This window comes from Musca autumnalis, unplaced genomic scaffold (assembly GCF_047663935.1).
Source record: "Musca autumnalis isolate F117 unplaced genomic scaffold, ASM4766393v1 scaffold_2, whole genome shotgun sequence".
Taxonomy (NCBI): Eukaryota; Metazoa; Arthropoda; class Insecta; order Diptera; family Muscidae; genus Musca; species Musca autumnalis.
Window position 1 is genome coordinate 32,183,738 of NW_027411755.1, and position 24,149 is coordinate 32,207,886.

Below are 24,149 nucleotides of genomic sequence, written 5' to 3' on the forward strand. Positions count from 1 at the left end.
TCATCCTGTTGGTCTTTCAAAAGACATTAAAATTTCAAAGGACAAAATTTTTAAAAACATATTTTAAATAGTTTTACTCATCGCACGACGCAGGTGTCGGTGTCATATTAAAGAGGAGAGTATTAGCTTTATATAATAACTAGCAGAACCCGGTCCGCGCTGCTGGCCCTTCATAATGACAACTTTTTATGGACTTTATGCTTGACAATTCAAAAATAAGTATTTTCTACCTCACTTCTTCGGTCCATTGCCAAACAGATTAGGATTTTAAATTTATCAACAGATTTTGTCTGTAATCTTTCTTTTCTCCCACGGACTGTCGGATTTTTTCGTCCATGCTGTTTAGGATTTATTATGGTCCATGTCCCCTGTCTATATCCTAAAGCGATATAATTATAAAAGTTAAAAGCACTGGGTATGTCGAATTCTCCCGCTTATTGAGACTTCTATGTTTTAGCTTTTCATGGCTGATGGACTGTTGAACCTCACCACTTAAGGAAATTTGTAAATATATTCTTGATCGGTCTCGAAAATTAATGTGCACTCCGATGTACTCATAACTTATGAGTCATAAGTTTAGCAAATATATATAATTGTTCCACAAACATCCCAGACGGGACAGGGGAGACTTCTCTCATATCAATGAGTGCACCCCGATTCATATTAGCTCAGTGATATGGGACCTACTGTTTATCGCCGAGTCCGAACGGCGTGTCTTAAGACACCACTTGTAGAGAAGTTTTACATGGCTGAAATACTCAGAAAATGTCGCCAACATTACTGAGGGGTGTTTTGCCACCGTTGAAAATTTTGATGTTGACTGGCCGGGGAATCGAACCCACGACCTTCAGCGTGCAAGGCGGGTGTGCATACCATTGCACCACGGTGGCACCCGTTTATAGCGTTTATATAAATATAGCGATTATAAAACAATAGGCCCCCGAAATTCGTCTACACATATGTATGTATATAGCTTTTTGGACCAAGGGACATTCGTAAAAATTTCTGAAAATTGCATGCAATTAGATATAGTAATTTTGGAAACATAATGTATTGAAAATAGTGGACGTGGTCCGGCATTTTGTCTCCAAATATGTACCTATGTGTGCACCAACTCCATTGCCTCTCAAAATGTATGTTGATACCGATATATTCTTAAGACTGACTTATACATATAGCGTATAAGTCAGTCTTAAGTTTTGAGTGTGTACACGCAGAAAAATTTATGTTAGAAATATGTTTGGATCCAAACAAATATATGTTTGGGACCGGTTGCAAACAAACATATGTTTGGATCCAAACATAATATGTTTGGGTCCAAACAAATATACGTTTGCAACATTTTGTAACATATCTCAATTTGATATGTTTGGGTAAAACATATTTTTTATGTTAGATCATTTTTTCATGGGTGGAGAGAGGATGTTTGTCAACGAGAGTAATAACAGTGCTCTCGCGGCTGTGGAATGCTGTTTTATAATAAAGAGTTGTGTGTATTGTATAATAGAAGACGTAGAAGCGAAGGGGGCTTTGGTGGCGTGTATGCGTCAAACTCGTGTGTTTCTTGTTTTGTTGTTGTTAACCAACGCAGGCGAAGAAATGATATGAATTATATTTTTTTCTTTCTTCAGTGTTTTAGTTGCCTTTGTAGAGTCAAGACGGTAAAGTGAGTGAATAAATCAGTGTTTTGTGTTTTCTTAAAGAAATTGTGCTTTTTAGTAAATTAAATGCCCAATACGTTTTATAATTGAATCGGAAAGTTGAATGGAATTATTTTATTGGACAAGGAAGAAATCGCATTTAATATTGGTAATTACATACATACTTATGTTTATTTGAAGTATGGCATATCCATATTTATTTATTACATTACATAATCATTTGATTCTAGATGCCGATTCCCCGCTGATGATTTCAATTATGAGGACAATTTGTTTTATTTCACAACTAAGGAGAAGCGTTCAACTACGTTTCTATATATTTTTCCTTTTTAAAAGTGTGACTATTTACAAATTATTTCAATCAGTTTTTCTTTTATTAAAGTGTGTTATGTATTTCTTTGGAATTTTGTATGTACCTTTGTGTTTGTTGTACTTTTGCCTTTTAATAAAAAACCACAACATTTGTGTGTATACTATAGATATAGCCAGTGAGTTCTTACTAAGAGCAAGTGAGCACACATTTCAAAGTGTTTTACATTGAATTTTACGCTCCCTTGCTCTCAGTAAGCGGCCACTGGTGCATTTGTTTGTTTTTTTGCGCCTTTTGGGTTTGTATTTTTTTGCACCCAAACATATAAAATGTTTGCACCCAAAAATAAAATTGTTTGCACCCAAACATATCTTTGTTGCAAACATATATATGTTTGCTGCAAAATATGTTTGGGACATATGTTAGAGAGGCCGTTTTTTTTTTTGCGTGTACGGAACATACAAACATACACACATTGCCTTTTATATATAAGATTATAAATTATTGCATTCATCAAAAATGTGTTTCAAAAATTAAATGCTAACAAATCCATTGAAAAAATGCTGCAATATTTTTCAAAAAAATTATGTTAATATCCTTCATGTAGAGCAGTGATGGGGAAAAACGCCGGGAGACATGTCTTCTTATTTTTTGGTTTTCTATTATGCTGCGGTGTCAGAATATGGTTAATATAGAATATGTTTTGTTATCTTTCAAGAGTTTCATGTAAATATTTATAAAAAACAAGTAAACAAAGTGAAACTTTCACCTACGGATAGATCGAATGTATTTAAGACCTCTTCAGAATTTTGTGGTCCTTTTTGGACATTTGAACTTGCCGACAAAAATGTGAATTAGGAATTAACTCCTCTAAGACACATGTGTTGAACTTTTGTTGGGGGTGGTACCCTTAGAGAGGACCGATATGGGTCATTTTAGAAGTTAAACTAAATTTTGACCAAAAATATTAGGAGATCCAATGTTTGGACCAAATTGGTTACCCCATTAAAGAGATATCGTCCTATCATTTTAGTGAAATTTTTAAATATTGTGGAGAAGTACCGGAAGTTGTGGACCGGTATTGCACCATGAAACTAAGTTTGGATATAATATCGACACCTCCAAATAATAGTATGCTAAGTCTAAAAAGTGAGTTTTGCAGGAGAAGCTCTCAAAGTTTGGAAATTTTTTTGAACTTCAGTACTATGCTAAGTCAATATTTGTTTATAACTTCTGTTCGGATGGACCGATCATTACCAAAATTAGACAGAATTTAAGTTAAAGGACGTTCGACACCTCCAAATAATAGTTTGCTAATTCTGAAAAGCGAGTATTGCAGGACAAGCTCTAAAAGTTTGGAAATTTCTTTGACCTTCAGTACTATGCTAAGTAAATATTTGTTTATAACTTCTGTTCGGATTGTCCGATCATTACCAAAATTTGACAGAATTTAAGTTAAAGGACGTTAAATATAAAAATGTAAAGAACTTGAAAACATGCTAAGTTGACTTAGCATACTATTGTTTGGAGGCGTCGATATGACGAAGACCAAATGGTGGACCAAATCGGTTGAACAGTTCGAGAGTTATCGTGCTCGCCAACGGCACATATGTTGGCATAAGGGGTTTTTAGGGGCTGTTTTCCCAAGAAATATGGACTTGCCCCTGAAAAAACTTTTACCGTCGCAATGGAGGTAGCGAATGCAAATCGCTTTAACAAAAATCAAAGTGATTCAAGAGCAGGTCTTAAAGTGAACTTATCCGAAATTTTGTGTGAGAGGTACCAGAGGAAGTAGACAAATATAGTCCATATTCGATTCTGATCTATATCTGGTAGATATATTAGGATGTGCAAAGTATGGATTACATCGGTCACTCCCTTCAAGAGTTATCATGCGCACAATTTTTCCGAAAAATTTTGAACTTTTGTGGGGGAGGTACCCGAAGGAGTGAACCGATTGAGCCCATTTTGGAACCTCATCTAAGTTTAGTAGAAATTTCACGATGTGCAAAGTATGAATCAAATCGGTTGCTTCCTTCAAGAGTTATCGTGCGCACAAATTTTCCGAACATTTTCGAACTTTTGTGGGGGAGGTACCGAAAGGAGTGGACCGATATAGCCCATCTTCGAACTTAACCTAAGTTTGGACAAAATATTACGAAAGCCAAATTTTGGATCGAATCGGTTGAACCATTCGAGAGTTATCGTGCGCTCCAGCCTGACAGTCGGACGGACATTGCTCAATCGACTCCTGAAACACATTTGGTCCAAACATCCTTGGGGTCTAAAACTATTATTTCGATGAGGCACATTTTGCCCGTATGAAAGTGTATATACCCTCGTTAGCATAAATGCTGAGGTTATAAAAAAACCTTAAACTTTACATGTTCCAAATTTTGTGTGGGAGATACCCTAAGGAGTGGTACGATGTACGTTCCATATTTGGACGTAATCCAAGTATGTACGCTAGTGTTATGTTAGGCACAACCAAGTTTAGTAGTGCCGGCAGACTTCTTGGAGCTCCAGGGCCATTATCTCAAAAAGTATGGAGTTGTCCCCGAAAAAGAATACACCGTCAAGGAAAAGAATACAAAGTCAAAATGTCGATTTTTAACAAAAAATGTGCGGTTTATTGGCCATTAATCGGTCAAAAAAATTTTAAGGAAAATTCTCTTATTTGATGACAAAATTTTGATGTATTCAATAAACTCACAAAAATATATGAAGACTGAACACCAAATGTCTGTAATTTTAAGTGTATAATGTGGCTAAAACCTTAAAAACCCGAAAATTGGGCGGTACCGTTCTACGGGGGTTATATCAAAACGTGAACCAATACCAACAATTCTCTGTAAAAATATTTCGCAAGACCTGGCGAAGAATTAATACCAAATATCAGCTACATTGGTTGTTTAATGTGGCTAAAACCTTGAAAATACCGAAAATCGGGCGATACCGTTCTATTGGAGCTATATCAAAACGTACATAATTTTTATCAGAAAATTTTTTTGGTCCATTGGGAACCCTCAATGCAAAATTTCGGCGTATTTGGGCGTGAAACATGTGTAAAATCTTCAAAATTCCCGTTATAAGGGGTCTATATCAAAACGTGGACCTATGTCCATAATTTTTATCGGAAAACTTTTTGTAAAGTGAAAACCCCGCAACCAATTTGGTTGATAAGTTTAGCTAAAATATTCAAAATACCGAAACATTAAGAAGTACCGTTGCATGGGGACTATCCCAAAATGTGGACCGACCTTCCCAATTTTTTGCTCTCGACATTGTCAGTGAACTATAAGTATTTATGCCAAAATTCATCTGCCAACGCCAACTCCTTTTATATATGGCCACCGTTTATTTGAACTCGCGACATAGTGCAGCGTTTTTTTTTTGAGGTTATGCGCCCTTATCTCGGGAACTATGGACTTGCCCTCGAAAAAAATTACAATGACGTAACGGGGGCCGCACGAACATCCTGTTACAAAAAATTTCATAACGATTCGTGAGGTGTCACTAAACAGCACTTATTTCAAATTTTGTGTGGGAAGTACCTGAAGGAGTAGACCGATATAATCCATATTCGAAACTGATGTATGCCTAGAGGTAGTATTACCATATGCAAAGTTTGGTTCAATTCGGTAACTCCCTTCGAGAGTTATCGTGCGCACAAGTTTTGCGACAATTTTTTAACATTTGTGGGGGAGGTACCTGAAGGAGTGGACCTATATGACCCATCTTCGAACTTAAATCAAATCTGGACAAAATATTTCGATACCCAAAATTTGAACCGAATCGATTGATCCGTTCGAGAGTTATCGTGCGCACCAGCCGGACAGGCAGACAGAAAGACGGACTGACATTGCTAGATCTACTACTACATACTTGGGGTCTAAAACCATTATTTCGATGAGGCACATTTTTAGCCTAAAGGCTGAGGGTATAAAAATGCGCAATGTTTCCAAAGGATTTGTTAGTATTTAATTTTTCAAGGACATTTTTGATGACCTATTCTTATTCCATTCTTAAATCTATAACGTTTTTCAGACAAAATCTCAACGACTTAACCTATTTTCTAAATACTAGGCTAAGCCACTTTTAATAAATATATTTGAATATCGTATTAAAAATGTTTCTCCTCTATACTTTCTTCATTCAATTACACATTTTACTTTCCACTGAGTTTATTTTCAATATAAGCCATATGCCACTTATAGTGCATATGACTCATATTATCCATCGCAAGGACATCCTTTACAACATACATTTTAATTACACTACAACGAATCCTATTAACTTCAAATCAAAGTCAAGCATTACAACACACTTTACTTAATTAATAATATTTCCAATTAAATAAACTTACCAATTTTAACCAAACATTTGTGACCAGCAATTGATTCTTTTCATCCTGTAATGATAATGAGAAGAAGACAAAAGGACATTAGAGCATATGAATGGTGTTGAACATTATTATAAACTCAATAAATAATCAATTAGTAAGGATATACATTTCTATGGATATATGTATGTACATCATGAATGAATAAAAAGGATAGCAATAAAATTTTGGGGTTAGTGTGACAAATTGTCTAAGTATGTGATAATTATCAAATATCTATTGATGAGCATAGTTTCCAACAATTTTCAATTTTCATTACATTGGATAATGAGTTATAATTTTCTGTGTGTTATCCTTACAAGTTGCATGTTAGGCATTGAGATTCACTCAGGTTAAGAGGTTGTAAAAGTCTAGCTGCAGTTGTGTGGAAACGTAGATGTTGTTACAGCTGTCCTGTAATCCGGGAAAAGGGGGTGAGGGTTTGTTTGACCTAATTTCCGGTTTCCTTTGCTTCTTGTTGTTGTTGCCAGGTTAGGTAAAGTAGTCACAAAACCACATATGTATGCACGCACCAACGTTGGTAGTCATATTAGAAAAATGTTTTTCCAGGGATTTAAAGTTGGTTGTACACATACACACATACATATCTATCTATGTTAGTTATTTTTTTCAAAGTTGTTATTTTTAGCTTAATCCTGTGTTTTACAGTGTCGCATTTAGATGTGGCCATAACCAACTAAACAAGGACGTTCACAGAGGGTGGCACAGGTCCCCTCGAAATGCAATTTTTTCATGTATTTTTTAGCATATTTTACTTCCATAGTATAAACCAAAAATGTCTAGTGGGTAGTCTAGGATGAGATTTCAAAGATAAAGTCCAATGGCTTTGCTGGTCCTTGAGAAAGTTTTCCGTAATATGTCCATTACCAGGTTTCTCAAACATGGTTTTCGAAATTAATCCACTAGTAAGTCACATAAAATCATGGCACCCGTGTCTCAGTAAAAATAAATTATTACTTCCTTAGAAGTACTTCTATATGCCCTCAGGACTGTTCTTGACTGTAAGATATTCTTCTTCTTTTGTTTTATATGACAATCTGTTTAGTTAAACCAAACCCTTTTTTACACTCCGCCTGTTCTTCGTTAAGCATCCTTGACTTGCACTTATACAGAGTGCCACACATTGAAATATTAATAAGACCTGAAGCTTCGTTGCCACCATAGCAGGTGTCAGTCATAAGAAATTTCATATGTAGCTGCTTACATTAATCTTAAGCAGAACAGTGGTATTAGAAGAAGTAAACAAGAAATAATGTGACATGAAATCAATGCATTAAAAGATTCATTTCATACGAACATTAAAGAATGATCCCAGATTTTGTTTGTTGTTGTTGTTGTAACATTGTTATACGCTCCACCATAGTATGGAGGGTATATTAAGTTTGTCATTCCGTTTGTAACACATCGAACTAATCATTTGCGACCCTATAAAGTATATATATTCTTGATCAGGATAAAATTCTAAGAGGATCTAGCCATGTCCATCTGTCCGTCCTTCTGTCCGTCTGTTGTAATCACTCTAGTGTCCGCAATAATTGAGATAGAGTGCTGAAATTTTGCACCCGAGGGTCTTTTTTTCATAGGCAGGTCAAGTTCGAAGATGGGCTATATCGGTCCACTCTTTGGTATAGCCCCCATATAACGGTACCTCCGAATTTGAGGTATTTTGACGTTCTTCGCCACATTTGCAGACCGAATTAGCTATAATTTGGCACTTAGGGTTCCTAGTGATCAACAAACTTATATCCCAAAGGATATGGGCATAGGCCATGTTTTGGTATAGTCCCCATATAACGGTACCTCCCGATTTTCGGTATTTTGAGAATTTTAGCCACAATTTTTAACCGAACTATCTGCAATTTGACATTTGAGGTTCTCAGTGGTCATAAAACATCTCCACGAAACATCGTCAACATAGGTCCATGTTTTGGTATAGTCCCCATATACCGGTACCTCCCGATTTTCGGTATTTTGAGAATTTTAGCTACAAATTTTAACCGAACTAGCTGTAATTTGCCATTTGAGGTTCTCAGTGGTCATGAAATATCGTCAACATAGGTCCATGCTTTGGTATAGCCCCCATATAACGGTACCTCCCGATTTTCGGTATTTTGAGAATTTTAGCCAAAATTTGTAATCGAACTATCTACAATTTGACATTTGAGGTTCTCAGTGGTCATGAAACATCTCCACCAAACATCGTCAACATAGGTCCATGTTTTGGTATAGCCCCCATATAACGGTAACTCCCGATTTTCGGTATTTTGAGCATTTTAGTTACAATTTTTAACCGAACTAGCTGTAATTGGCCATTTGAGGTTCTCAGTGGTCTTTAAACATCCCCACCAAACATCGTCAACATAGGTCCATGTTTTGGTATAGCCCCCATATAACGGTACCTCCCAATTTTCGGTATTTTGAGAATTTTAGCTACAGTTTTTAACCGAAATAGCTGTAACTTAACATTTGAAGTTCTCAGTGGTCATAAAACATCTCCAACGAAACATCGTCAACATAGGTCCATGTTTTGGTATAGCCCCCATATAACGGTATGTCCCGATTTTCGGTATTTTGAGAATTTTAGCTGCAATTTTTAACCGAACTAGCTGTAATGATCGGTATTTTGAGAATTTTAGCTACAATTTTGTCTATTCAAAAATAATCGTCAATATAGGTCCATGTTTTGGTACATCCCCCCTTATAACTGTACCTCCCGATTTTCGGGAATTTTCAGTGGTCGCGAAATTTCTTCACTAAAATTCGACAACATGGGTCCATTTTTGAGGGTCTACATTGTTTTGATGAAACTACCCTCAATTTGACTCTTGAAGTTCCCTTTTATCCATGTCCGTCCGTCTGTCTGTCTGGCTGGCTGGCTGGAGCGCACGATAACTCTCGAACGGATAAACCGATTCGGTTCAAATTTTGGCTTTCGTAATATTTTACCCAAACTTAGTTTAAGTTCGAAGATGGGCTATGTCGGGCCACTCCTACCGGTACCTCCCCAACAAAAGTTCGAAAATATTCGGAAAATTTGTGCGCACGATAACTTTTGAAGGGAGTAACCGATTTGGTCCATACTTTGCCCATCGTGAAACGTGCACCAGACTTAAATAAGGTTTCGATATGGACTCAATCGGTCCACTCCTTCGGGTATCTCCCACACAAAATTTCGGAAAAGTTCAGTTTAGGGCCACCTCTCGAATCGCTTTGATTTTTGTTTTAGCAACTTGTATTCACTGCCCTCCATACGACGGTACATGTTTCATCAGGGGCAAGTCCATACTTCCTGAGAAAAAAGCCTGAAAGTTGCAAAAAACCTCTAGGACACCGTGTGAGGTGGTGGGAGCGCAAGATAACTCTCGAACGGGTCAGCCGATTCGGTCCAAAATTTGGCCATGGTAATATTATGTCCAAACATAGTATAAGTTTGAAGATAAGCCATATCGGTCCACTCCTTCAGGTACCTCCTTCAGGTATCTGCCCCAGAATTCAGGCCCTGGTTTGTCGTGGCAGCTGACCCTCCTCAGCTGTGATAGAGGGGGATGTATTCCGAGGACTTTATTCACACTATATATTTGCTTATGGCCTTAGCAACTGCATCCGTGTGAATGCTATTTAAACCTGCTTGATATACTTGTTGATCTTGGGGTTCTCTTCTGTATAATTGGACCTCTCCCTCTAGAGCGTGGATATCCATGTGCCTGAATGTGTCGGGCCTACCCAACAGATGGTGATTGGGATGGCTCTCACGGTAACACCTAAGCAAGTACTGCAACGAAAGCATCTCATTGTGGTTCTGTACTGGAAGAATCTTTGCCTTCTCATGTATATGGTCCACTGAAGACTTGAGGAGGCACCCTGACAGGTTTCGTATCACATAATCCCGGGGACCAAACTGGAGCAGCATAGCTTACCACCGACCAACCTATTGCGCTTTATGTGGTCAACAAGTTTTCTTTATCTGCACCCCAAGTGCTGCCGGCTAGGGTCTTGAGGACCTTGTTCCTGCTTTTCAGTTTGTCGCATATAGCTGTGGCGTGCCCGCACGACTTGAAAGTAGTGTCGAAAGTGACCCCTAAAATTTTGGGGCAGTTTGTGGTCAGAATTCTGCTACCGTGGACCATGACAGTTTAACTCTTTTCCAAACTGCGCTGTCCATGTTGTGAAGAGAGTGGCTGTAGATTTTGTGCCGGAAATCTGCATATTCCTTGAGTGGAAAAAGGTGGTAAGATCGGTTTAATAGGAGTTAAGTCTCTCACAGATGTCATCAGGGAAGATACCTGATGCGCAATCATCCGCATACCTGCCGTCTGGAGGGGGTGGAATACAGGAGAGGTAGAGGTTAAACAGTTCCGGAGATATCACCCCACCTCGAGGAACTCCCTTTTTCAATCTACGGGGTTTGGACTTCTTGTTCCTGAATTCCAAGTACGACAGGCGTCCACACATATAGTTGACTATCCAACGTTTCAAGCTTGGCCGGAGGTTTGTCTATTCATGATACTGGGGAGGACTAAGGCAAGGATCTTTGCTACGGGGGACAAAAGCGAAATCGGCCTGTACGATTCACTTTTGCTGGCATCCTTGCCTGGTTTCCGTAGCGGGACCAGCCTGCCCGTTTTCCAGACTTCAGAAACAATAAGAGTGGTTAGCGACAATTTGAGAACTTTAGTGAGATACTCAACTCCCGGCTCATCCAGCTGCTTCAGCATTATCATGGAGATTCCATCAGGGCCTAACGCTTTGGATGATTTAGCGTTCCTGATGGCATTCGCAACATGATCCATTGTAAATAGTTGTGGTTCATACTCGGCAGGAAGAGATCTGATGCAACGTAATACCCTCCTCTTCGCCCCGTCACTTTCGGGGTGCTCGACAAACTGTCGATTGAAAAAACTTGCGCACCTCTTCGGGTCAGTCAACGTAACGCCGCAAAACGTGATTGAGGTCCTATCTTCCATCCTTCTAGGGTTCGAGAGTGACTTAACCGTTGCCCACAATTCACTTATACCGGCTCCAATGTTGCAACTCTTCAGATAATTTGACCACTTGTTCCACTTATGTTCGCCGACCAGCCTGTTAACTTCCAGTGTCAGCTCCCTGACTCTGGGGTAATTGGGGTTGGCTCGACGAAGCTCATCGCGCTCATTTGCTAATCCCGTCGTCTCTGTTGGGAAGTTTTGTCTTACTTCGGGTATTCGACCAGCAGGGACATGTCTCGGAACGTCCTTCCCTGAAGCGGTGATTGGTGAAATCTCTGAAACTCGCCCAATCAGCTTTCCTATGAATGACGAACGTGCGGCGTTCAGAGGTGATGAAATCGGGTGGTCTGCTATAGGAGACAATTATGGGGAGATGGTCTGATGCAAGGGAAATGGCGGATTTCCAGATAACGTCATTTATCAAACCAGGTGACACGATGGTTATGTCTGGCGAACTGTGACACTCTCCTCTAATTCTGATAGGGACGTTCTCATTGACAGTACAAAACGTAGAGCTATCAATCTGCTCAGCCAGGGCTGTACCACTCTGGTCGTTTCCGAGGTCCGAATGCCACATCTCATGATGGCATTAAAGTCCCCCAGGATGAGACGATTATGACCTTCCAAAAGTGGGCTAATATCAGGCTCGTAATCTGAGATACGGCTATTTCTCGGCGGGATGTATACGTTCAGCAACTCTATATCGGCAGTTCCACACCTGACTGCTACCCCTCCCCCATACATTCCATGTACGGGCCATTAAAGACAGGCTCAAGCGAGATAGGTCTGTATTGGACAGCCTGGTGCAACAGGAAAGCTAATCCCCCACCTCCACGTCTGGTGCGGTCCTTATAAACATCACAACGTTGTAAGCTACAGTACTGTAAGTAAGTACAGTAAGCTAGGAGTTACCGTTATATGGGGGCTATATCAAAAAGTGTCTCCCTTGTTCCATCTGGGATGTTTGTGAAACAATTATTATTATACCAAAACGTGGACCGATATAGCCCATTTTCGAACTTGACCTAACTTCAGACCAAAGACACACGTGTACAAAATGTATGTATCTGAATTCATTCGGAAGTTAGTGTGATTACAACAGACGGACGGACATGGCTAAATCGACTTCGAATTTAACGCTGATCAGAAAAAAAAATTGTTTCGATGAGTTACAAAAGGAGGGTATAAAAAGGAATGTAGTTTTGAGCACATTAACAGAATGACTCGGCGCACAAAGAAGGGGGTTTCCTTGGTATAGAGCTTCGCTAAGCGGTCTTCATTGGGCATGCGTTTCCTGTAAGTATTAAAAATTGCATATTCCAAAGGAACCCATTTTTTGGGTTTCTTAACACTGAAGAGCACCGACCCTAACTCAATTTTCCCGATTACCTCGGGCTTTAAATATGTCGTCATCATAAAATTTGACCGACCGCGTTAGATCTTTTGGATATTATCTTAGAAACTGTGCCAAGTCCAAGCGAGCAAAATGATATAGTTGTGATCAGGACTACAAGAACTAGCTTCTGTGAAAGTATCAAAACGGTCCTCGAACAGACCTTAAAGTGACCTAAAGCGAAATTGTTGGGCACGTTTGAGGGAGGTGCCTGAAGGATTTTGCCGAAATAGACCGTCTTCATGGTGCTGGTAGGTTTTTTAAGAACTTTTGGTCTTTAATCTGAAGAAGTATAAATTTGCCCACGACAAAATTTATGTCATTCTAATGTGAACCACAGGGACTAACTTCGGACATAATTTCAGACCGGCCCTTGTATAGCAGTCATTTTTTGTCCTCGGGAAATTCGAAGGTTTCCAGAGGCAGGTGATCATACTAATTTACCTCAAAGCAGTTCATATCACAAGTGATTTCCATGATTCAGAGAAGAGTGGTAGAGTTAGATAATTCAACTCCCCGTAACCGTCCTGTAAATATCATACTCATTTCTACAATCTTTCTTTCTTGGACCACTGTTTCGAATAATTACAACATAAAAAACATTTTCGCCCATATTTGCACATTTGTATGGCCTTTTATCCGGTGCCATCATCTCTTAGATATGCTGCAACCAGGCAGTTGAGAGTGATGTGTGAGGATGAAAAATGTTGGATACTTATATAAATAACATTGTAACCAGACAACACACATAGTTATATGCATGCAAAAAAGTGGTATGCTACAGGCATGTGTATAGCAGAAAAATATATGTACCTCTGTAACAATTGACATCTGTGTAAGTGTGGATAATACACACATCGTGATGTGTGTATTTTATTATACACATTTACAGATAGGCGGAATAAAGCAACCACATTAAGTACAGCCTGCAGATTTGTTTTGTTAAATATGGATGTATGTACACATATACATGTATGTAAATTCAACATAAATGTATGTACGTATGTCTTACACATTGAAGCATGCCTGTATGCTGGGAGTTTATGTCTATTGTTGAACCCAAAGGAACACCTGTTTTGGAAAAGTTATTTATCCAATATTCTAGCTATTTACACAAATGGACATATGCAAATATTTCATACCAACATATATATGTACATATGTACACATAACCATTTGTAGAAACGTATACATATGTAGTTTCGTTGTTTAAAGCCATGCAGTAAAACATAAATTCCTTGACTAAAATTTAGCACCAACTGATCTATGAACGAAAATATTGTTACAGATGACCCCTATGGAGGACTTATATTCTACAGAAGCCTCCCACGGATGCCCTATATTGCATAGAAACTTCTTGCGGAGGCCTTCTATTCTAGAGCAGCCTCCAATGGAGTCTTTATATTCTATAGAAGCCTCCTACGGAGTCCTTCCATCCTATAGCAGCTTTCTACGGAGACCTTCTATTCTATAGCAGCCTCCCACGGAGTCCTTCTATTCTATAGAAACCTCCTATTCTATAGAAGCCTCCTACGGAAGCCTTCAATTCAATTCAAAAGAAGCCTCCTACGGAGGTCTTCTATTCTATAGAAGCCTCCTACGGAGGACTTCTATTCTATAGAAAACTCCTACGCAGGTCTTCTATTCTATAGAAACTTCCTACGGAGATCTTCTATTCCATAGAAACCTCCTACGGAGATCTTCTATTCTATAGAAACCTCCTACGGAGGTCTTCTATTCTATAGAAACCTCCTACGGAGGTCTTCTATTCTATAGAAACCTCCTACGGAGGTCTTCTATTCTATAGAAACCTCCTACGGAGGTCTTCTATTCTATAGAAACCTCCTACGGAGGTCTTCTATTCTATAGAAACCTCCTACGGAGGTCTTCTATTCTATAGAAACCTCCTACGGAGGTCTTCTATTCTATAGAAACCTCCTACGGAGGTCTTCTATTCTATAGAAACCTCCTACGGAGGTCTTCTATTCTAGAGCAGCCTCCAATGGAGTCTTTATATTCTATAGAAGCCTCCTACGGAGTCCTTCCATCCTATAGCAGCTTTCTACGGAGACCTTCTATTCTATAGCAGCCTCCCACGGAGTCCTTCTATTCTATAGAAACCTCCTATTCTATAGAAGCCTCCTACGGAAGCCTTCAATTCAATTCAAAAGAAGCCTCCTACGGAGGTCTTCTATTCTATAGAAGCCTCCTACGGAGGACTTCTATTCTATAGAAAACTCCTACGCAGGTCTTCTATTCTATAGAAACCTCTTACGGAGATCTTCTATTCTATAGAAACCTCCTACGGAGGTCTTCTATTCTATAGAATCCTCCTAAGGAGGTCTTCTATTCTATAGAAACCTCCTACGGAGGTCTTTTATTCTATAGAAACCTCCTACGGAGGTCTTCTATTCTATAGAAACCTCCTACGGAGGTCTTCTATCCTATAGAAACCTCCTACGGAGGTCTTCTATTCTATAGAAACCTCCTACGGAGGTCTTCTATTCTATAGAAACCTCCTACGGAGGTCTTCTATTCTATAGAAACCTCCTACGGAGGTCTTCTATTCTATAGAAACCTCCTACGGAGGTCTTCTATTCTATAGAAACCTCCTACGGAGGTCTTCTATTCTATAGAAACCTCCTACGGAGGTCTTCTATTCTATAGAAACCTCCTACGGAGGTCTTCTATTCTATAGAAACCTCCTACGGAGGTCTTCTATTCTATAGAAACCTCCTACGGAGGTCTTCTATTCTATAGAAACCTCCTACGGAGGTCTTCTATTCTATAGAAACCTCCTACGGAGGTCTTCTATTCTATAGAAACCTCCTACGGAGGTCTTCTATTCTATAGAAACCTCCTACGGAGGTCTTCTATTCTATAGAAACCTCCTACGGAGGTCTTCTATTCTATAGAAACCTCCTACGGAGGTCTTCTCGATTCTATAGAAACCTCCTACGGAGGTCTTCTATTCTATAGAAACCTCCTACGGAGGTCTTCTATTCTATAGAAACCTCCTACGGAGGTCTTCTATTCTATAGAAACCTCCTACGGAGGTCTTCTATTCTATAGAAACCTCCTACGGAGGTCTTCTATTCTATAGAAACCTCCTACGGAGGTCTTCTATTCTATAGAAACCTCCTACGGAGGTCTTCTATTCTATAGAAACCTCCTACGGAGGTCTTCTATTCTATAGAAACCTCCTACGGAGGTCTTCTATTCTATAGAAACCTCCTACGGAGGTCTTCTATTCTATAGAAACCTCCTACGGAGGTCTTCTATTCTATAGAAACCTCCTACGGAGGTCTTCTATTCTATAGAAACCTCCTACGGAGGTCTTCTATTCTATAGAAACCTCCTACGGAGGTCTTCTATTCTATAGAAACCTCCTACGGAGGTCTTCTATTCTATAGAAACCTCCTACGGAGGTCTTCTATTCTATAGAAACCTCCTACGGAGGTCTTCTATTCTATAGAAACCTCCTACGGAGGTCTTCTATTCTATAGAAACCTCCTACGGAGGTCTTCTATTCTATAGAAACCTCCTACGGAGGTCTTCTATTCTATAGAAACCTCCTACGGAGGTCTTCTATTCTATAGAAACCTCCTACGGAGGTCTTCTATTCTATAGAAACCTCCTACGGAGGTCTTCTATTCTATAGAAACCTCCTACGGAGGTCTTCTATTCTATAGAAACCTCCTACGGAGGTCTTCTATTCTATAGAAACCTCCTACGGAGGTCTTCTATTCTATAGAAACCTCCTACGGAGGTCTTCTATTCTATAGAAACCTCCTACGGAGGTCTTCTATTCTATAGAAACCTCCTACGGAGGTCTTCTATTCTATAGAAACCTCCTACGGAGGTCTTCTATTCTATAGAAACCTCCTACGGAGGTCTTCTATTCTATAGAAACCTCCTACGGAGGTCTTCTATTCTATAGAAACCTCCTACGGAGGTCTTCTATTCTATAGAAACCTCCTACGGAGGTCTTCTATTCTATAGAAACCTCCTACGGAGGTCTTCTATTCTATAGAAACCTCCTACGGAGGTCTTCTATTCTATAGAAACCTCCTACGGAGGTCTTCTATTCTATAGAAACCTCCTACGGAGGTCTTCTATTCTATAGAAACCTCCTACGGAGGTCTTCTATTCTATAGAAACCTCCTACGGAGGTCTTCTATTCTATAGAAACCTCCTACGGAGGTCTTCTATTCTATAGAAACCTCCTACGGAGGTCTTCTATTCTATAGAAACCTCCTACGGAGGTCTTCTATTCTATAGAAACCTCCTACGGAGGTCTTCTATTCTATAGAAACCTCCTACGGAGGTCTTCTATTCTATAGAAACCTCCTACGGAGGTCTTCTATTCTATAGAAACCTCCTACGGAGGTCTTCTATTCTATAGAAACCTCCTACGGAGGTCTTCTATTCTATAGAAACCTCCTACGGAGGTCTTCTATTCTATAGAAACCTCCTACGGAGGTCTTCTATTCTATAGAAACCTCCTACGGAGGTCTTCTATTCTATAGAAACCTCCTACGGAGGTCTTCTATTCTATAGAAACCTCCTACGGAGGTCTTCTATTCTATAGAAACCTCCTACGGAGGTCTTCTATTCTATAGAAACCTCCTACGGAGGTCTTCTATTCTATAGAAACCTCCTACGGAGGTCTTCTATTCTATAGAAACCTCCTACGGAGGTCTTCTATTCTATAGAAACCTCCTACGGAGGTCTTCTATTCTATAGAAACCTCCTACGGAGGTCTTCTATTCTATAGAAACCTCCTACGGAGGTCTTCTATTCTATAGAAACCTCCTACGGAGGTCTTCTATTCTATAGAAACCTCCTACGGAGGTCTTCTATTCTATAGAAACCTCCTACGGAGGTCTTCTATTCTATAGAAACCTCCTACGGAGGTCTTCTATTCTATAGAAACCTCCTACGGAGGTCTTCTATTCTATAGAAACCTCCTACGGAGGTCTTCTATTCTATAGAAACCTCCTACGGAGGTCTTCTATTCTATAGAAACCTCCTACGGAGGTCTTCTATTCTATAGAAACCTCCTACGGAGGTCTTCTATTCTATAGAAACCTCCTACGGAGGTCTTCTATTCTATAGAAACCTCCTACGGAGGTCTTCTATTCTATAGAAACCTCCTACGGAGGTCTTCTATTCTATAGAAACCTCCTACGGAGGTCTTCTATTCTATAGAAACCTCCTACGGAGGTCTTCTATTCTATAGAAACCTCCTACGGAGGTCTTCTATTCTATAGAAACCTCCTACGGAGGTCTTCTATTCTATAGAAACCTCCTACGGAGGTCTTCTATTCTATAGAAACCTCCTACGGAGGTCTTCTATTCTATAGAAACCTCCTACGGAGGTCTTCTATTCTATAGAAACCTCCTACGGAGGTCTTCTATTCTATAGAAACCTCCTACGGAGGTCTTCTATTCTATAGAAACCTCCTACGGAGGTCTTCTATTCTATAGAAACCTCCTACGGAGGTCTTCTATTCTATAGAAACCTCCTACGGAGGTCTTCTATTCTATAGAAACCTCCTACGGAGGTCTTCTATTCTATAGAAACCTCCTACGGAGGTCTTCTATTCTATAGAAACCTCCTACGGAGGTCTTCTATTCTATAGAAACCTCCTACGGAGGTCTTCTATTCTATAGAAACCTCCTACGGAGGTCTTCTATTCTATAGAAACCTCCTACGGAGGTCTTCTATTCTATAGAAACCTCCTACGGAGGTCTTCTATTCTATAGAAACCTCCTACGGAGGTCTTCTATTCTATAGAAACCTCCTACGGAGGTCTTCTATTCTATAGAAACCTCCTACGGAGGTCTTCTATTCTATAGAAACCTCCTACGGAGGTCTTCTATTCTATAGAAACCTCCTACGGAGGTCTTCTATTCTATAGAAACCTCCTACGGAGGTCTTCTATTCTATAGAAACCTCCTACGGAGGTCTTCTATTCTATAGAAACCTCCTACGGAGGTCTTCTATTCTATAGAAACCTCCTACGGAGGTCTTCTATTCTATAGAAACCTCCTACGGAGGTCTTCTATTCTATAGAAACCTCCTACGGAGGTCTTCTATTCTATAGAAACCTCCTACGGAGGTCTTCTATTCTATAGAAACCTCCTACGGAGGTCTTCTATTCTATAGAAACCTCCTACGGAGGTCTTCTATTCTATAGAAACCTCCTACGGAGGTCTTCTATTCTATAGAAACCTCCAACGGAGGTTTCTATTCTATAGAAACCTCCTACGGAGGTCTTCTATTCTATAGAAACCTCCTACGGAGGTCTTCTATTCTATAGAAACCTCCTACGGAGGTCTTCTATTCTATAGAAACCTCCTACGGAGGTCTTCTATTCTATAGAAACCTCCTACGGAGGTCTTCTATTCTATAGAAACCTCCTACGGAGGTCTTCTATTCTATAGAAACCTCCTACGGAGGTCTTCTATTCTATAGAAACCTCCTACGGAGGTCTTCTATTCTATAGAAACCTCCTACGGAGGTCTTCTATTCTATAGAAACCTCCTACGGAGGTCTTCTATTCTATAGAAACCTCCTACGGAGGTCTTCTATTCTATAGAAACCTCCTACGGAGGTCTTCTATTCTATAGAAACCTCCTACGGAGGTCTTCTATTCTATAGAAACCTCCTACGGAGGTCTTCTATTCTATAGAAACCTCCTACGGAGGTCTTCTATTCTATAGAAACCTCCTACGGAGGTCTTCTATTCTATAGAAACCTCCTACGGAGGTCTTCTATTCTATAGAAACCTCCTACGGAGGTCTTCTATTCTATAGAAACCTCCTACGGAGGTCTTCTATTCTATAGAAACCTCCTACGGAGGTCTTCTATTCTATAGAAACCTCCTACGGAGGTCATCTATTCTATAGAAACCTCCTACGGAGGTCTTCTATTCTATAGAAACCTCCTACGGAGGTCTTCTATTCTATAGAAACCTCCTACGGAGGTCTTCTATTCTATAGAAACCTCCTACGGAGGTCTTCTATTCTATAGAAACCTCCTACGGAGGTCATCTATTCTATAGAAACCTCCTACGGAGGTCTTCTATTCTATAGAAACCTCCTACGGAGGTCATCTATTCTATAGAAACCTCCTACGGAGGTCTTCTATTCTATAGAAACCTCCTACGGAGGTCATCTATTCTATAGAAACCTCCTACGGAGGTCTTCTATTCTATAGAAACCTCCTACGGAGGTCATCTATTCTATAGAAACCTCCTACGGAGGTCTTCTATTCTATAGAAACCTCCTACGGAGGTCATCTATTCTATAGAAACCTCCTACGGAGGTCTTCTATTCTATAGAAACCTCCTACGGAGGTCATCTATTCTATAGAAACCTCCTACGGAGGTCTTCTATTCTATAGAAACCTCCTACGGAGGTCATCTATTCTATAGAAACCTCCTACGGAGGTCTTCTATTCTATAGAAACCTCCTACGGAGGTCATCTATTCTATAGAAACCTCCTACGGAGGTCTTCTATTCTATAGAAACCTCCTACGGAGGTCTTCTATTCTATAGAAACCTCCTACGGAGGTCTTCTATTCTATAGAAACCTCCTACGGAGGTCTTCTATTCTATAGAAACCTCCTACGGAGGTCTTCTATTCTATAGAAACCTCCTACGGAGGTCTTCTATTCTATAGAAACCTCCTACGGAGGTCTTCTATTCTATAGAAACCTCCTACGGAGGTCTTCTATTCTATAGAAACCTCCTACGGAGGTCTTCTATTCTATAGAAACCTCCTACGGAGGTCTTCTATTCTATAGAAACCTCCTACGGAGGTCTTCTATTCTATAGAAACCTCCTACGGAGGTCTTCTATTCTATAGAAACCTCCTACGGAGGTCTTCTATTCTATAGAAACCTCCTACGGAGGTCTTCTATTCTATAGAAACCTCCTACGGAGGTCTTCTATTCTATAGAAACCTCCTACGGAGGTCTTCTATTCTATAGAAACCTCCTACGGAGGTCTTCTATTCTATAGAAACCTCCTACGGAGGTCTTCTATTCTATAGAAACCTCCTACGGAGGTCTTCTATTCTATAGAAACCTCCTACGGAGGTCTTCTATTCTATAGAAACCTCCTACGGAGGTCTTCTATTCTATAGAAACCTCCTACGGAGGTCTTCTATTCTATAGAAACCTCCTACGGAGGTCTTCTATTCTATAGAAACCTCCTACGGAGGTCTTCTATTCTATAGAAACCTCCTACGGAGGTCTTCTATTCTATAGAAACCTCCTACGGAGGTCTTCTATTCTATAGAAACCTCCTACGGAGGTCTTCTATTCTATAGAAACCTCCTACGGAGGTCTTCTATTCTATAGAAACCTCCTACGGAGGTCTTCTATTCTATAGAAACCTCCTACGGAGGTCTTCTATTCTATAGAAACCTCCTACGGAGGTCTTCTATTCTATAGAAACCTCCTACGGAGGTCTTCTATTCTATAGAAACCTCCTACGGAGGTCTTCTATTCTATAGAAACCTCCTACGGAGGTCTTCTATTCTATAGAAACCTCCTACGGAGGTCTTCTATTCTATAGAAACCTCCTACGGAGGTCTTCTATTCTATAGAAACCTCCTACGGAGGTCTTCTATTCTATAGAAACCTCCTACGGAGGTCTTCTATTCTATAGAAACCTCCTACGGAGGTCTTCTATTCTATAGAAACCTCCTACGGAGGTCTTCTATTCTATAGAAACCTCCTACGGAGGTCATCTATTCTATAGAAACCTCCTACGGAGGTCTTCTATTCTATAGAAACCTCCTACGGAGGTCATCTATTCTATAGAAACCTCCTACGGAGGTCTTCTATTCTATAGAAACCTCCTACGGAGGTCTTCTATTCTATAGAAACCTCCTACGGAGGTCTTCTATTCTATAGAAACCTCCTACGGAGGTCTTCTATTCTATAGAAACCTCCTACGGAGGTCTTCTATTCTATAGAAACCTCCTACGGAGGTCTTCTATTCTATAGAAACCTCCTACGGAGGTCTTCTATTCTATAGAAACCTCCTACGGAGGTCTTCTATTCTATAGAAACCTCCTACGGAGGTCTTCTATTCTATAGAAACCTCCTACGGAGGTCTTCTATTCTATAGAAACCTCCTACGGAGGTCTTCTATTCTATAGAAACCTCCTACGGAGGTCTTCTATTCTATAGAAACCTCCTACGGAGGTCTTCTATTCTATAGAAACCTCCTACGGAGGTCTTCTATTCTATAGAAACCTCCTACGGAGGTCTTCTATTCTATAGAAACCTCCTACGGAGGTCTTCTATTCTATAGAAACCTCCTACGGAGGTCTTCTATTCTATAGAAACCTCCTACGGAGGTCTTCTATTCTATAGAAACCTCCTACGGAGGTCTTCTATTCTATAGAAACCTCCTACGGAGGTCTTCTATTCTATAGAAACCTCCTACGGAGGTCTTCTATTCTATAGAAACCTCCTACGGAGGTCTTCTATTCTATAGAAACCTCCTACGGAGGTCTTCTATTCTATAGAAACCTCCTACGGAGGTCTTCTATTCTATAGAAACCTCCTACGGAGGTCTTCTATTCTATAGAAACCTCCTACGGAGGTCTTCTATTCTATAGAAACCTCCTACGGAGGTCTTCTATTCTATAGAAACCTCCTACGGAGGTCTTCTATTCTATAGAAACCTCCTACGGAGGTCTTCTATTCTATAGAAACCTCCTACGGAGGTCTTCTATTCTATAGAAACCTCCTACGGAGGTCTTCTATTCTATAGAAACCTCCTACGGAGGTCTTCTATTCTATAGAAACCTCCTACGGAGGTCTTCTATTCTATAGAAACCTCCTACGGAGGTCTTCTATTCTATAGAAACCTCCTACGGAGGTCTTCTATTCTATAGAAACCTCCTACGGAGGTCTTCTATTCTATAGAAACCTCCTACGGAGGTCTTCTATTCTATAGAAACCTCCTACGGAGGTCTTCTATTCTATAGAAACCTCCTACGGAGGTCTTCTATTCTATAGAAACCTCCTACGGAGGTCTTCTATTCTATAGAAACCTCCTACGGAGGTCTTCTATTCTATAGAAACCTCCTACGGAGGTCTTCTATTCTATAGAAACCTCCTACGGAGGTCTTCTATTCTATAGAAACCTCCTACGGAGGTCTTCTATTCTATAGAAACCTCCTACGGAGGTCTTCTATTCTATAGAAACCTCCTACGGAGGTCTTCTATTCTATAGAAACCTCCTACGGAGGTCTTCTATTCTATAGAAACCTCCTACGGAGGTCTTCTATTCTATAGAAACCTCCTACGGAGGTCTTCTATTCTATAGAAACCTCCTACGGAGGTCTTCTATTCTATAGAAACCTCCTACGGAGGTCTTCTATTCTATAGAAACCTCCTACGGAGGTCTTCTATTCTATAGAAACCTCCTACGGAGGTCTTCTATTCTATAGAAACCTCCTACGGAGGTCTTCTATTCTATAGAAACCTCCTACGGAGGTCTTCTATTCTATAGAAACCTCCTACGGAGGTCTTCTATTCTATAGAAACCTCCTACGGAGGTCTTCTATTCTATAGAAACCTCCTACGGAGGTCTTCTATTCTATAGAAACCTCCTACGGAGGTCTTCTATTCTATAGAAACCTCCTACGGAGGTCTTCTATTCTATAGAAACCTCCTACGGAGGTCTTCTATTCTATAGAAACCTCCTACGGAGGTCTTCTATTCTATAGAAACCTCCTACGGAGGTCTTCTATTCTATAGAAACCTCCTACGGAGGTCTTCTATTCTATAGAAACCTCCTACGGAGGTCTTCTATTCTATAGAAACCTCCTACGGAGGTCTTCTATTCTATAGAAACCTCCTACGGAGGTCTTCTATTCTATAGAAACCTCCTACGGAGGTCTTCTATTCTATAGAAACCTCCTACGGAGGTCTTCTATTCTATAGAAACCTCCTACGGAGGTCTTCTATTCTATAGAAACCTCCTACGGAGGTCTTCTATTCTATAGAAACCTCCTACGGAGGTCTTCTATTCTATAGAAACCTCCTACGGAGGTCTTCTATTCTATAGAAACCTCCTACGGAGGTCTTCTATTCTATAGAAACCTCCTACGGAGGTCTTCTATTCTATAGAAACCTCCTACGGAGGTCTTCTATTCTATAGAAACCTCCTACGGAGGTCTTCTATTCTATAGAAACCTCCTACGGAGGTCTTCTATTCTATAGAAACCTCCTACGGAGGTCTTCTATTCTATAGAAACCTCCTACGGAGGTCTTCTATTCTATAGAAACCTCCTACGGAGGTCTTCTATTCTATAGAAACCTCCTACGGAGGTCTTCTATTCTATAGAAACCTCCTACGGAGGTCT

At 40.1% G+C, this 24,149-nt stretch overlaps 1 protein-coding gene across 1 annotated transcript in view; it reads right to left on the bottom strand.

The window, feature by feature from the left end:
• nAChRalpha5 (nicotinic Acetylcholine Receptor alpha5) overlaps nt 1–24,149 on the bottom strand; it is a 627,615-nt gene that overhangs the window by 191,914 nt on the left and 411,552 nt on the right. Inside the window, exon 4 of the mRNA XM_073967499.1 lies at nt 6,338–6,382. Within this exon, the coding sequence (XP_073823600.1) occupies nt 6,338–6,382 (45 nt within the window). The remainder of the gene's footprint in view (nt 1–6,337; nt 6,383–24,149) is intronic.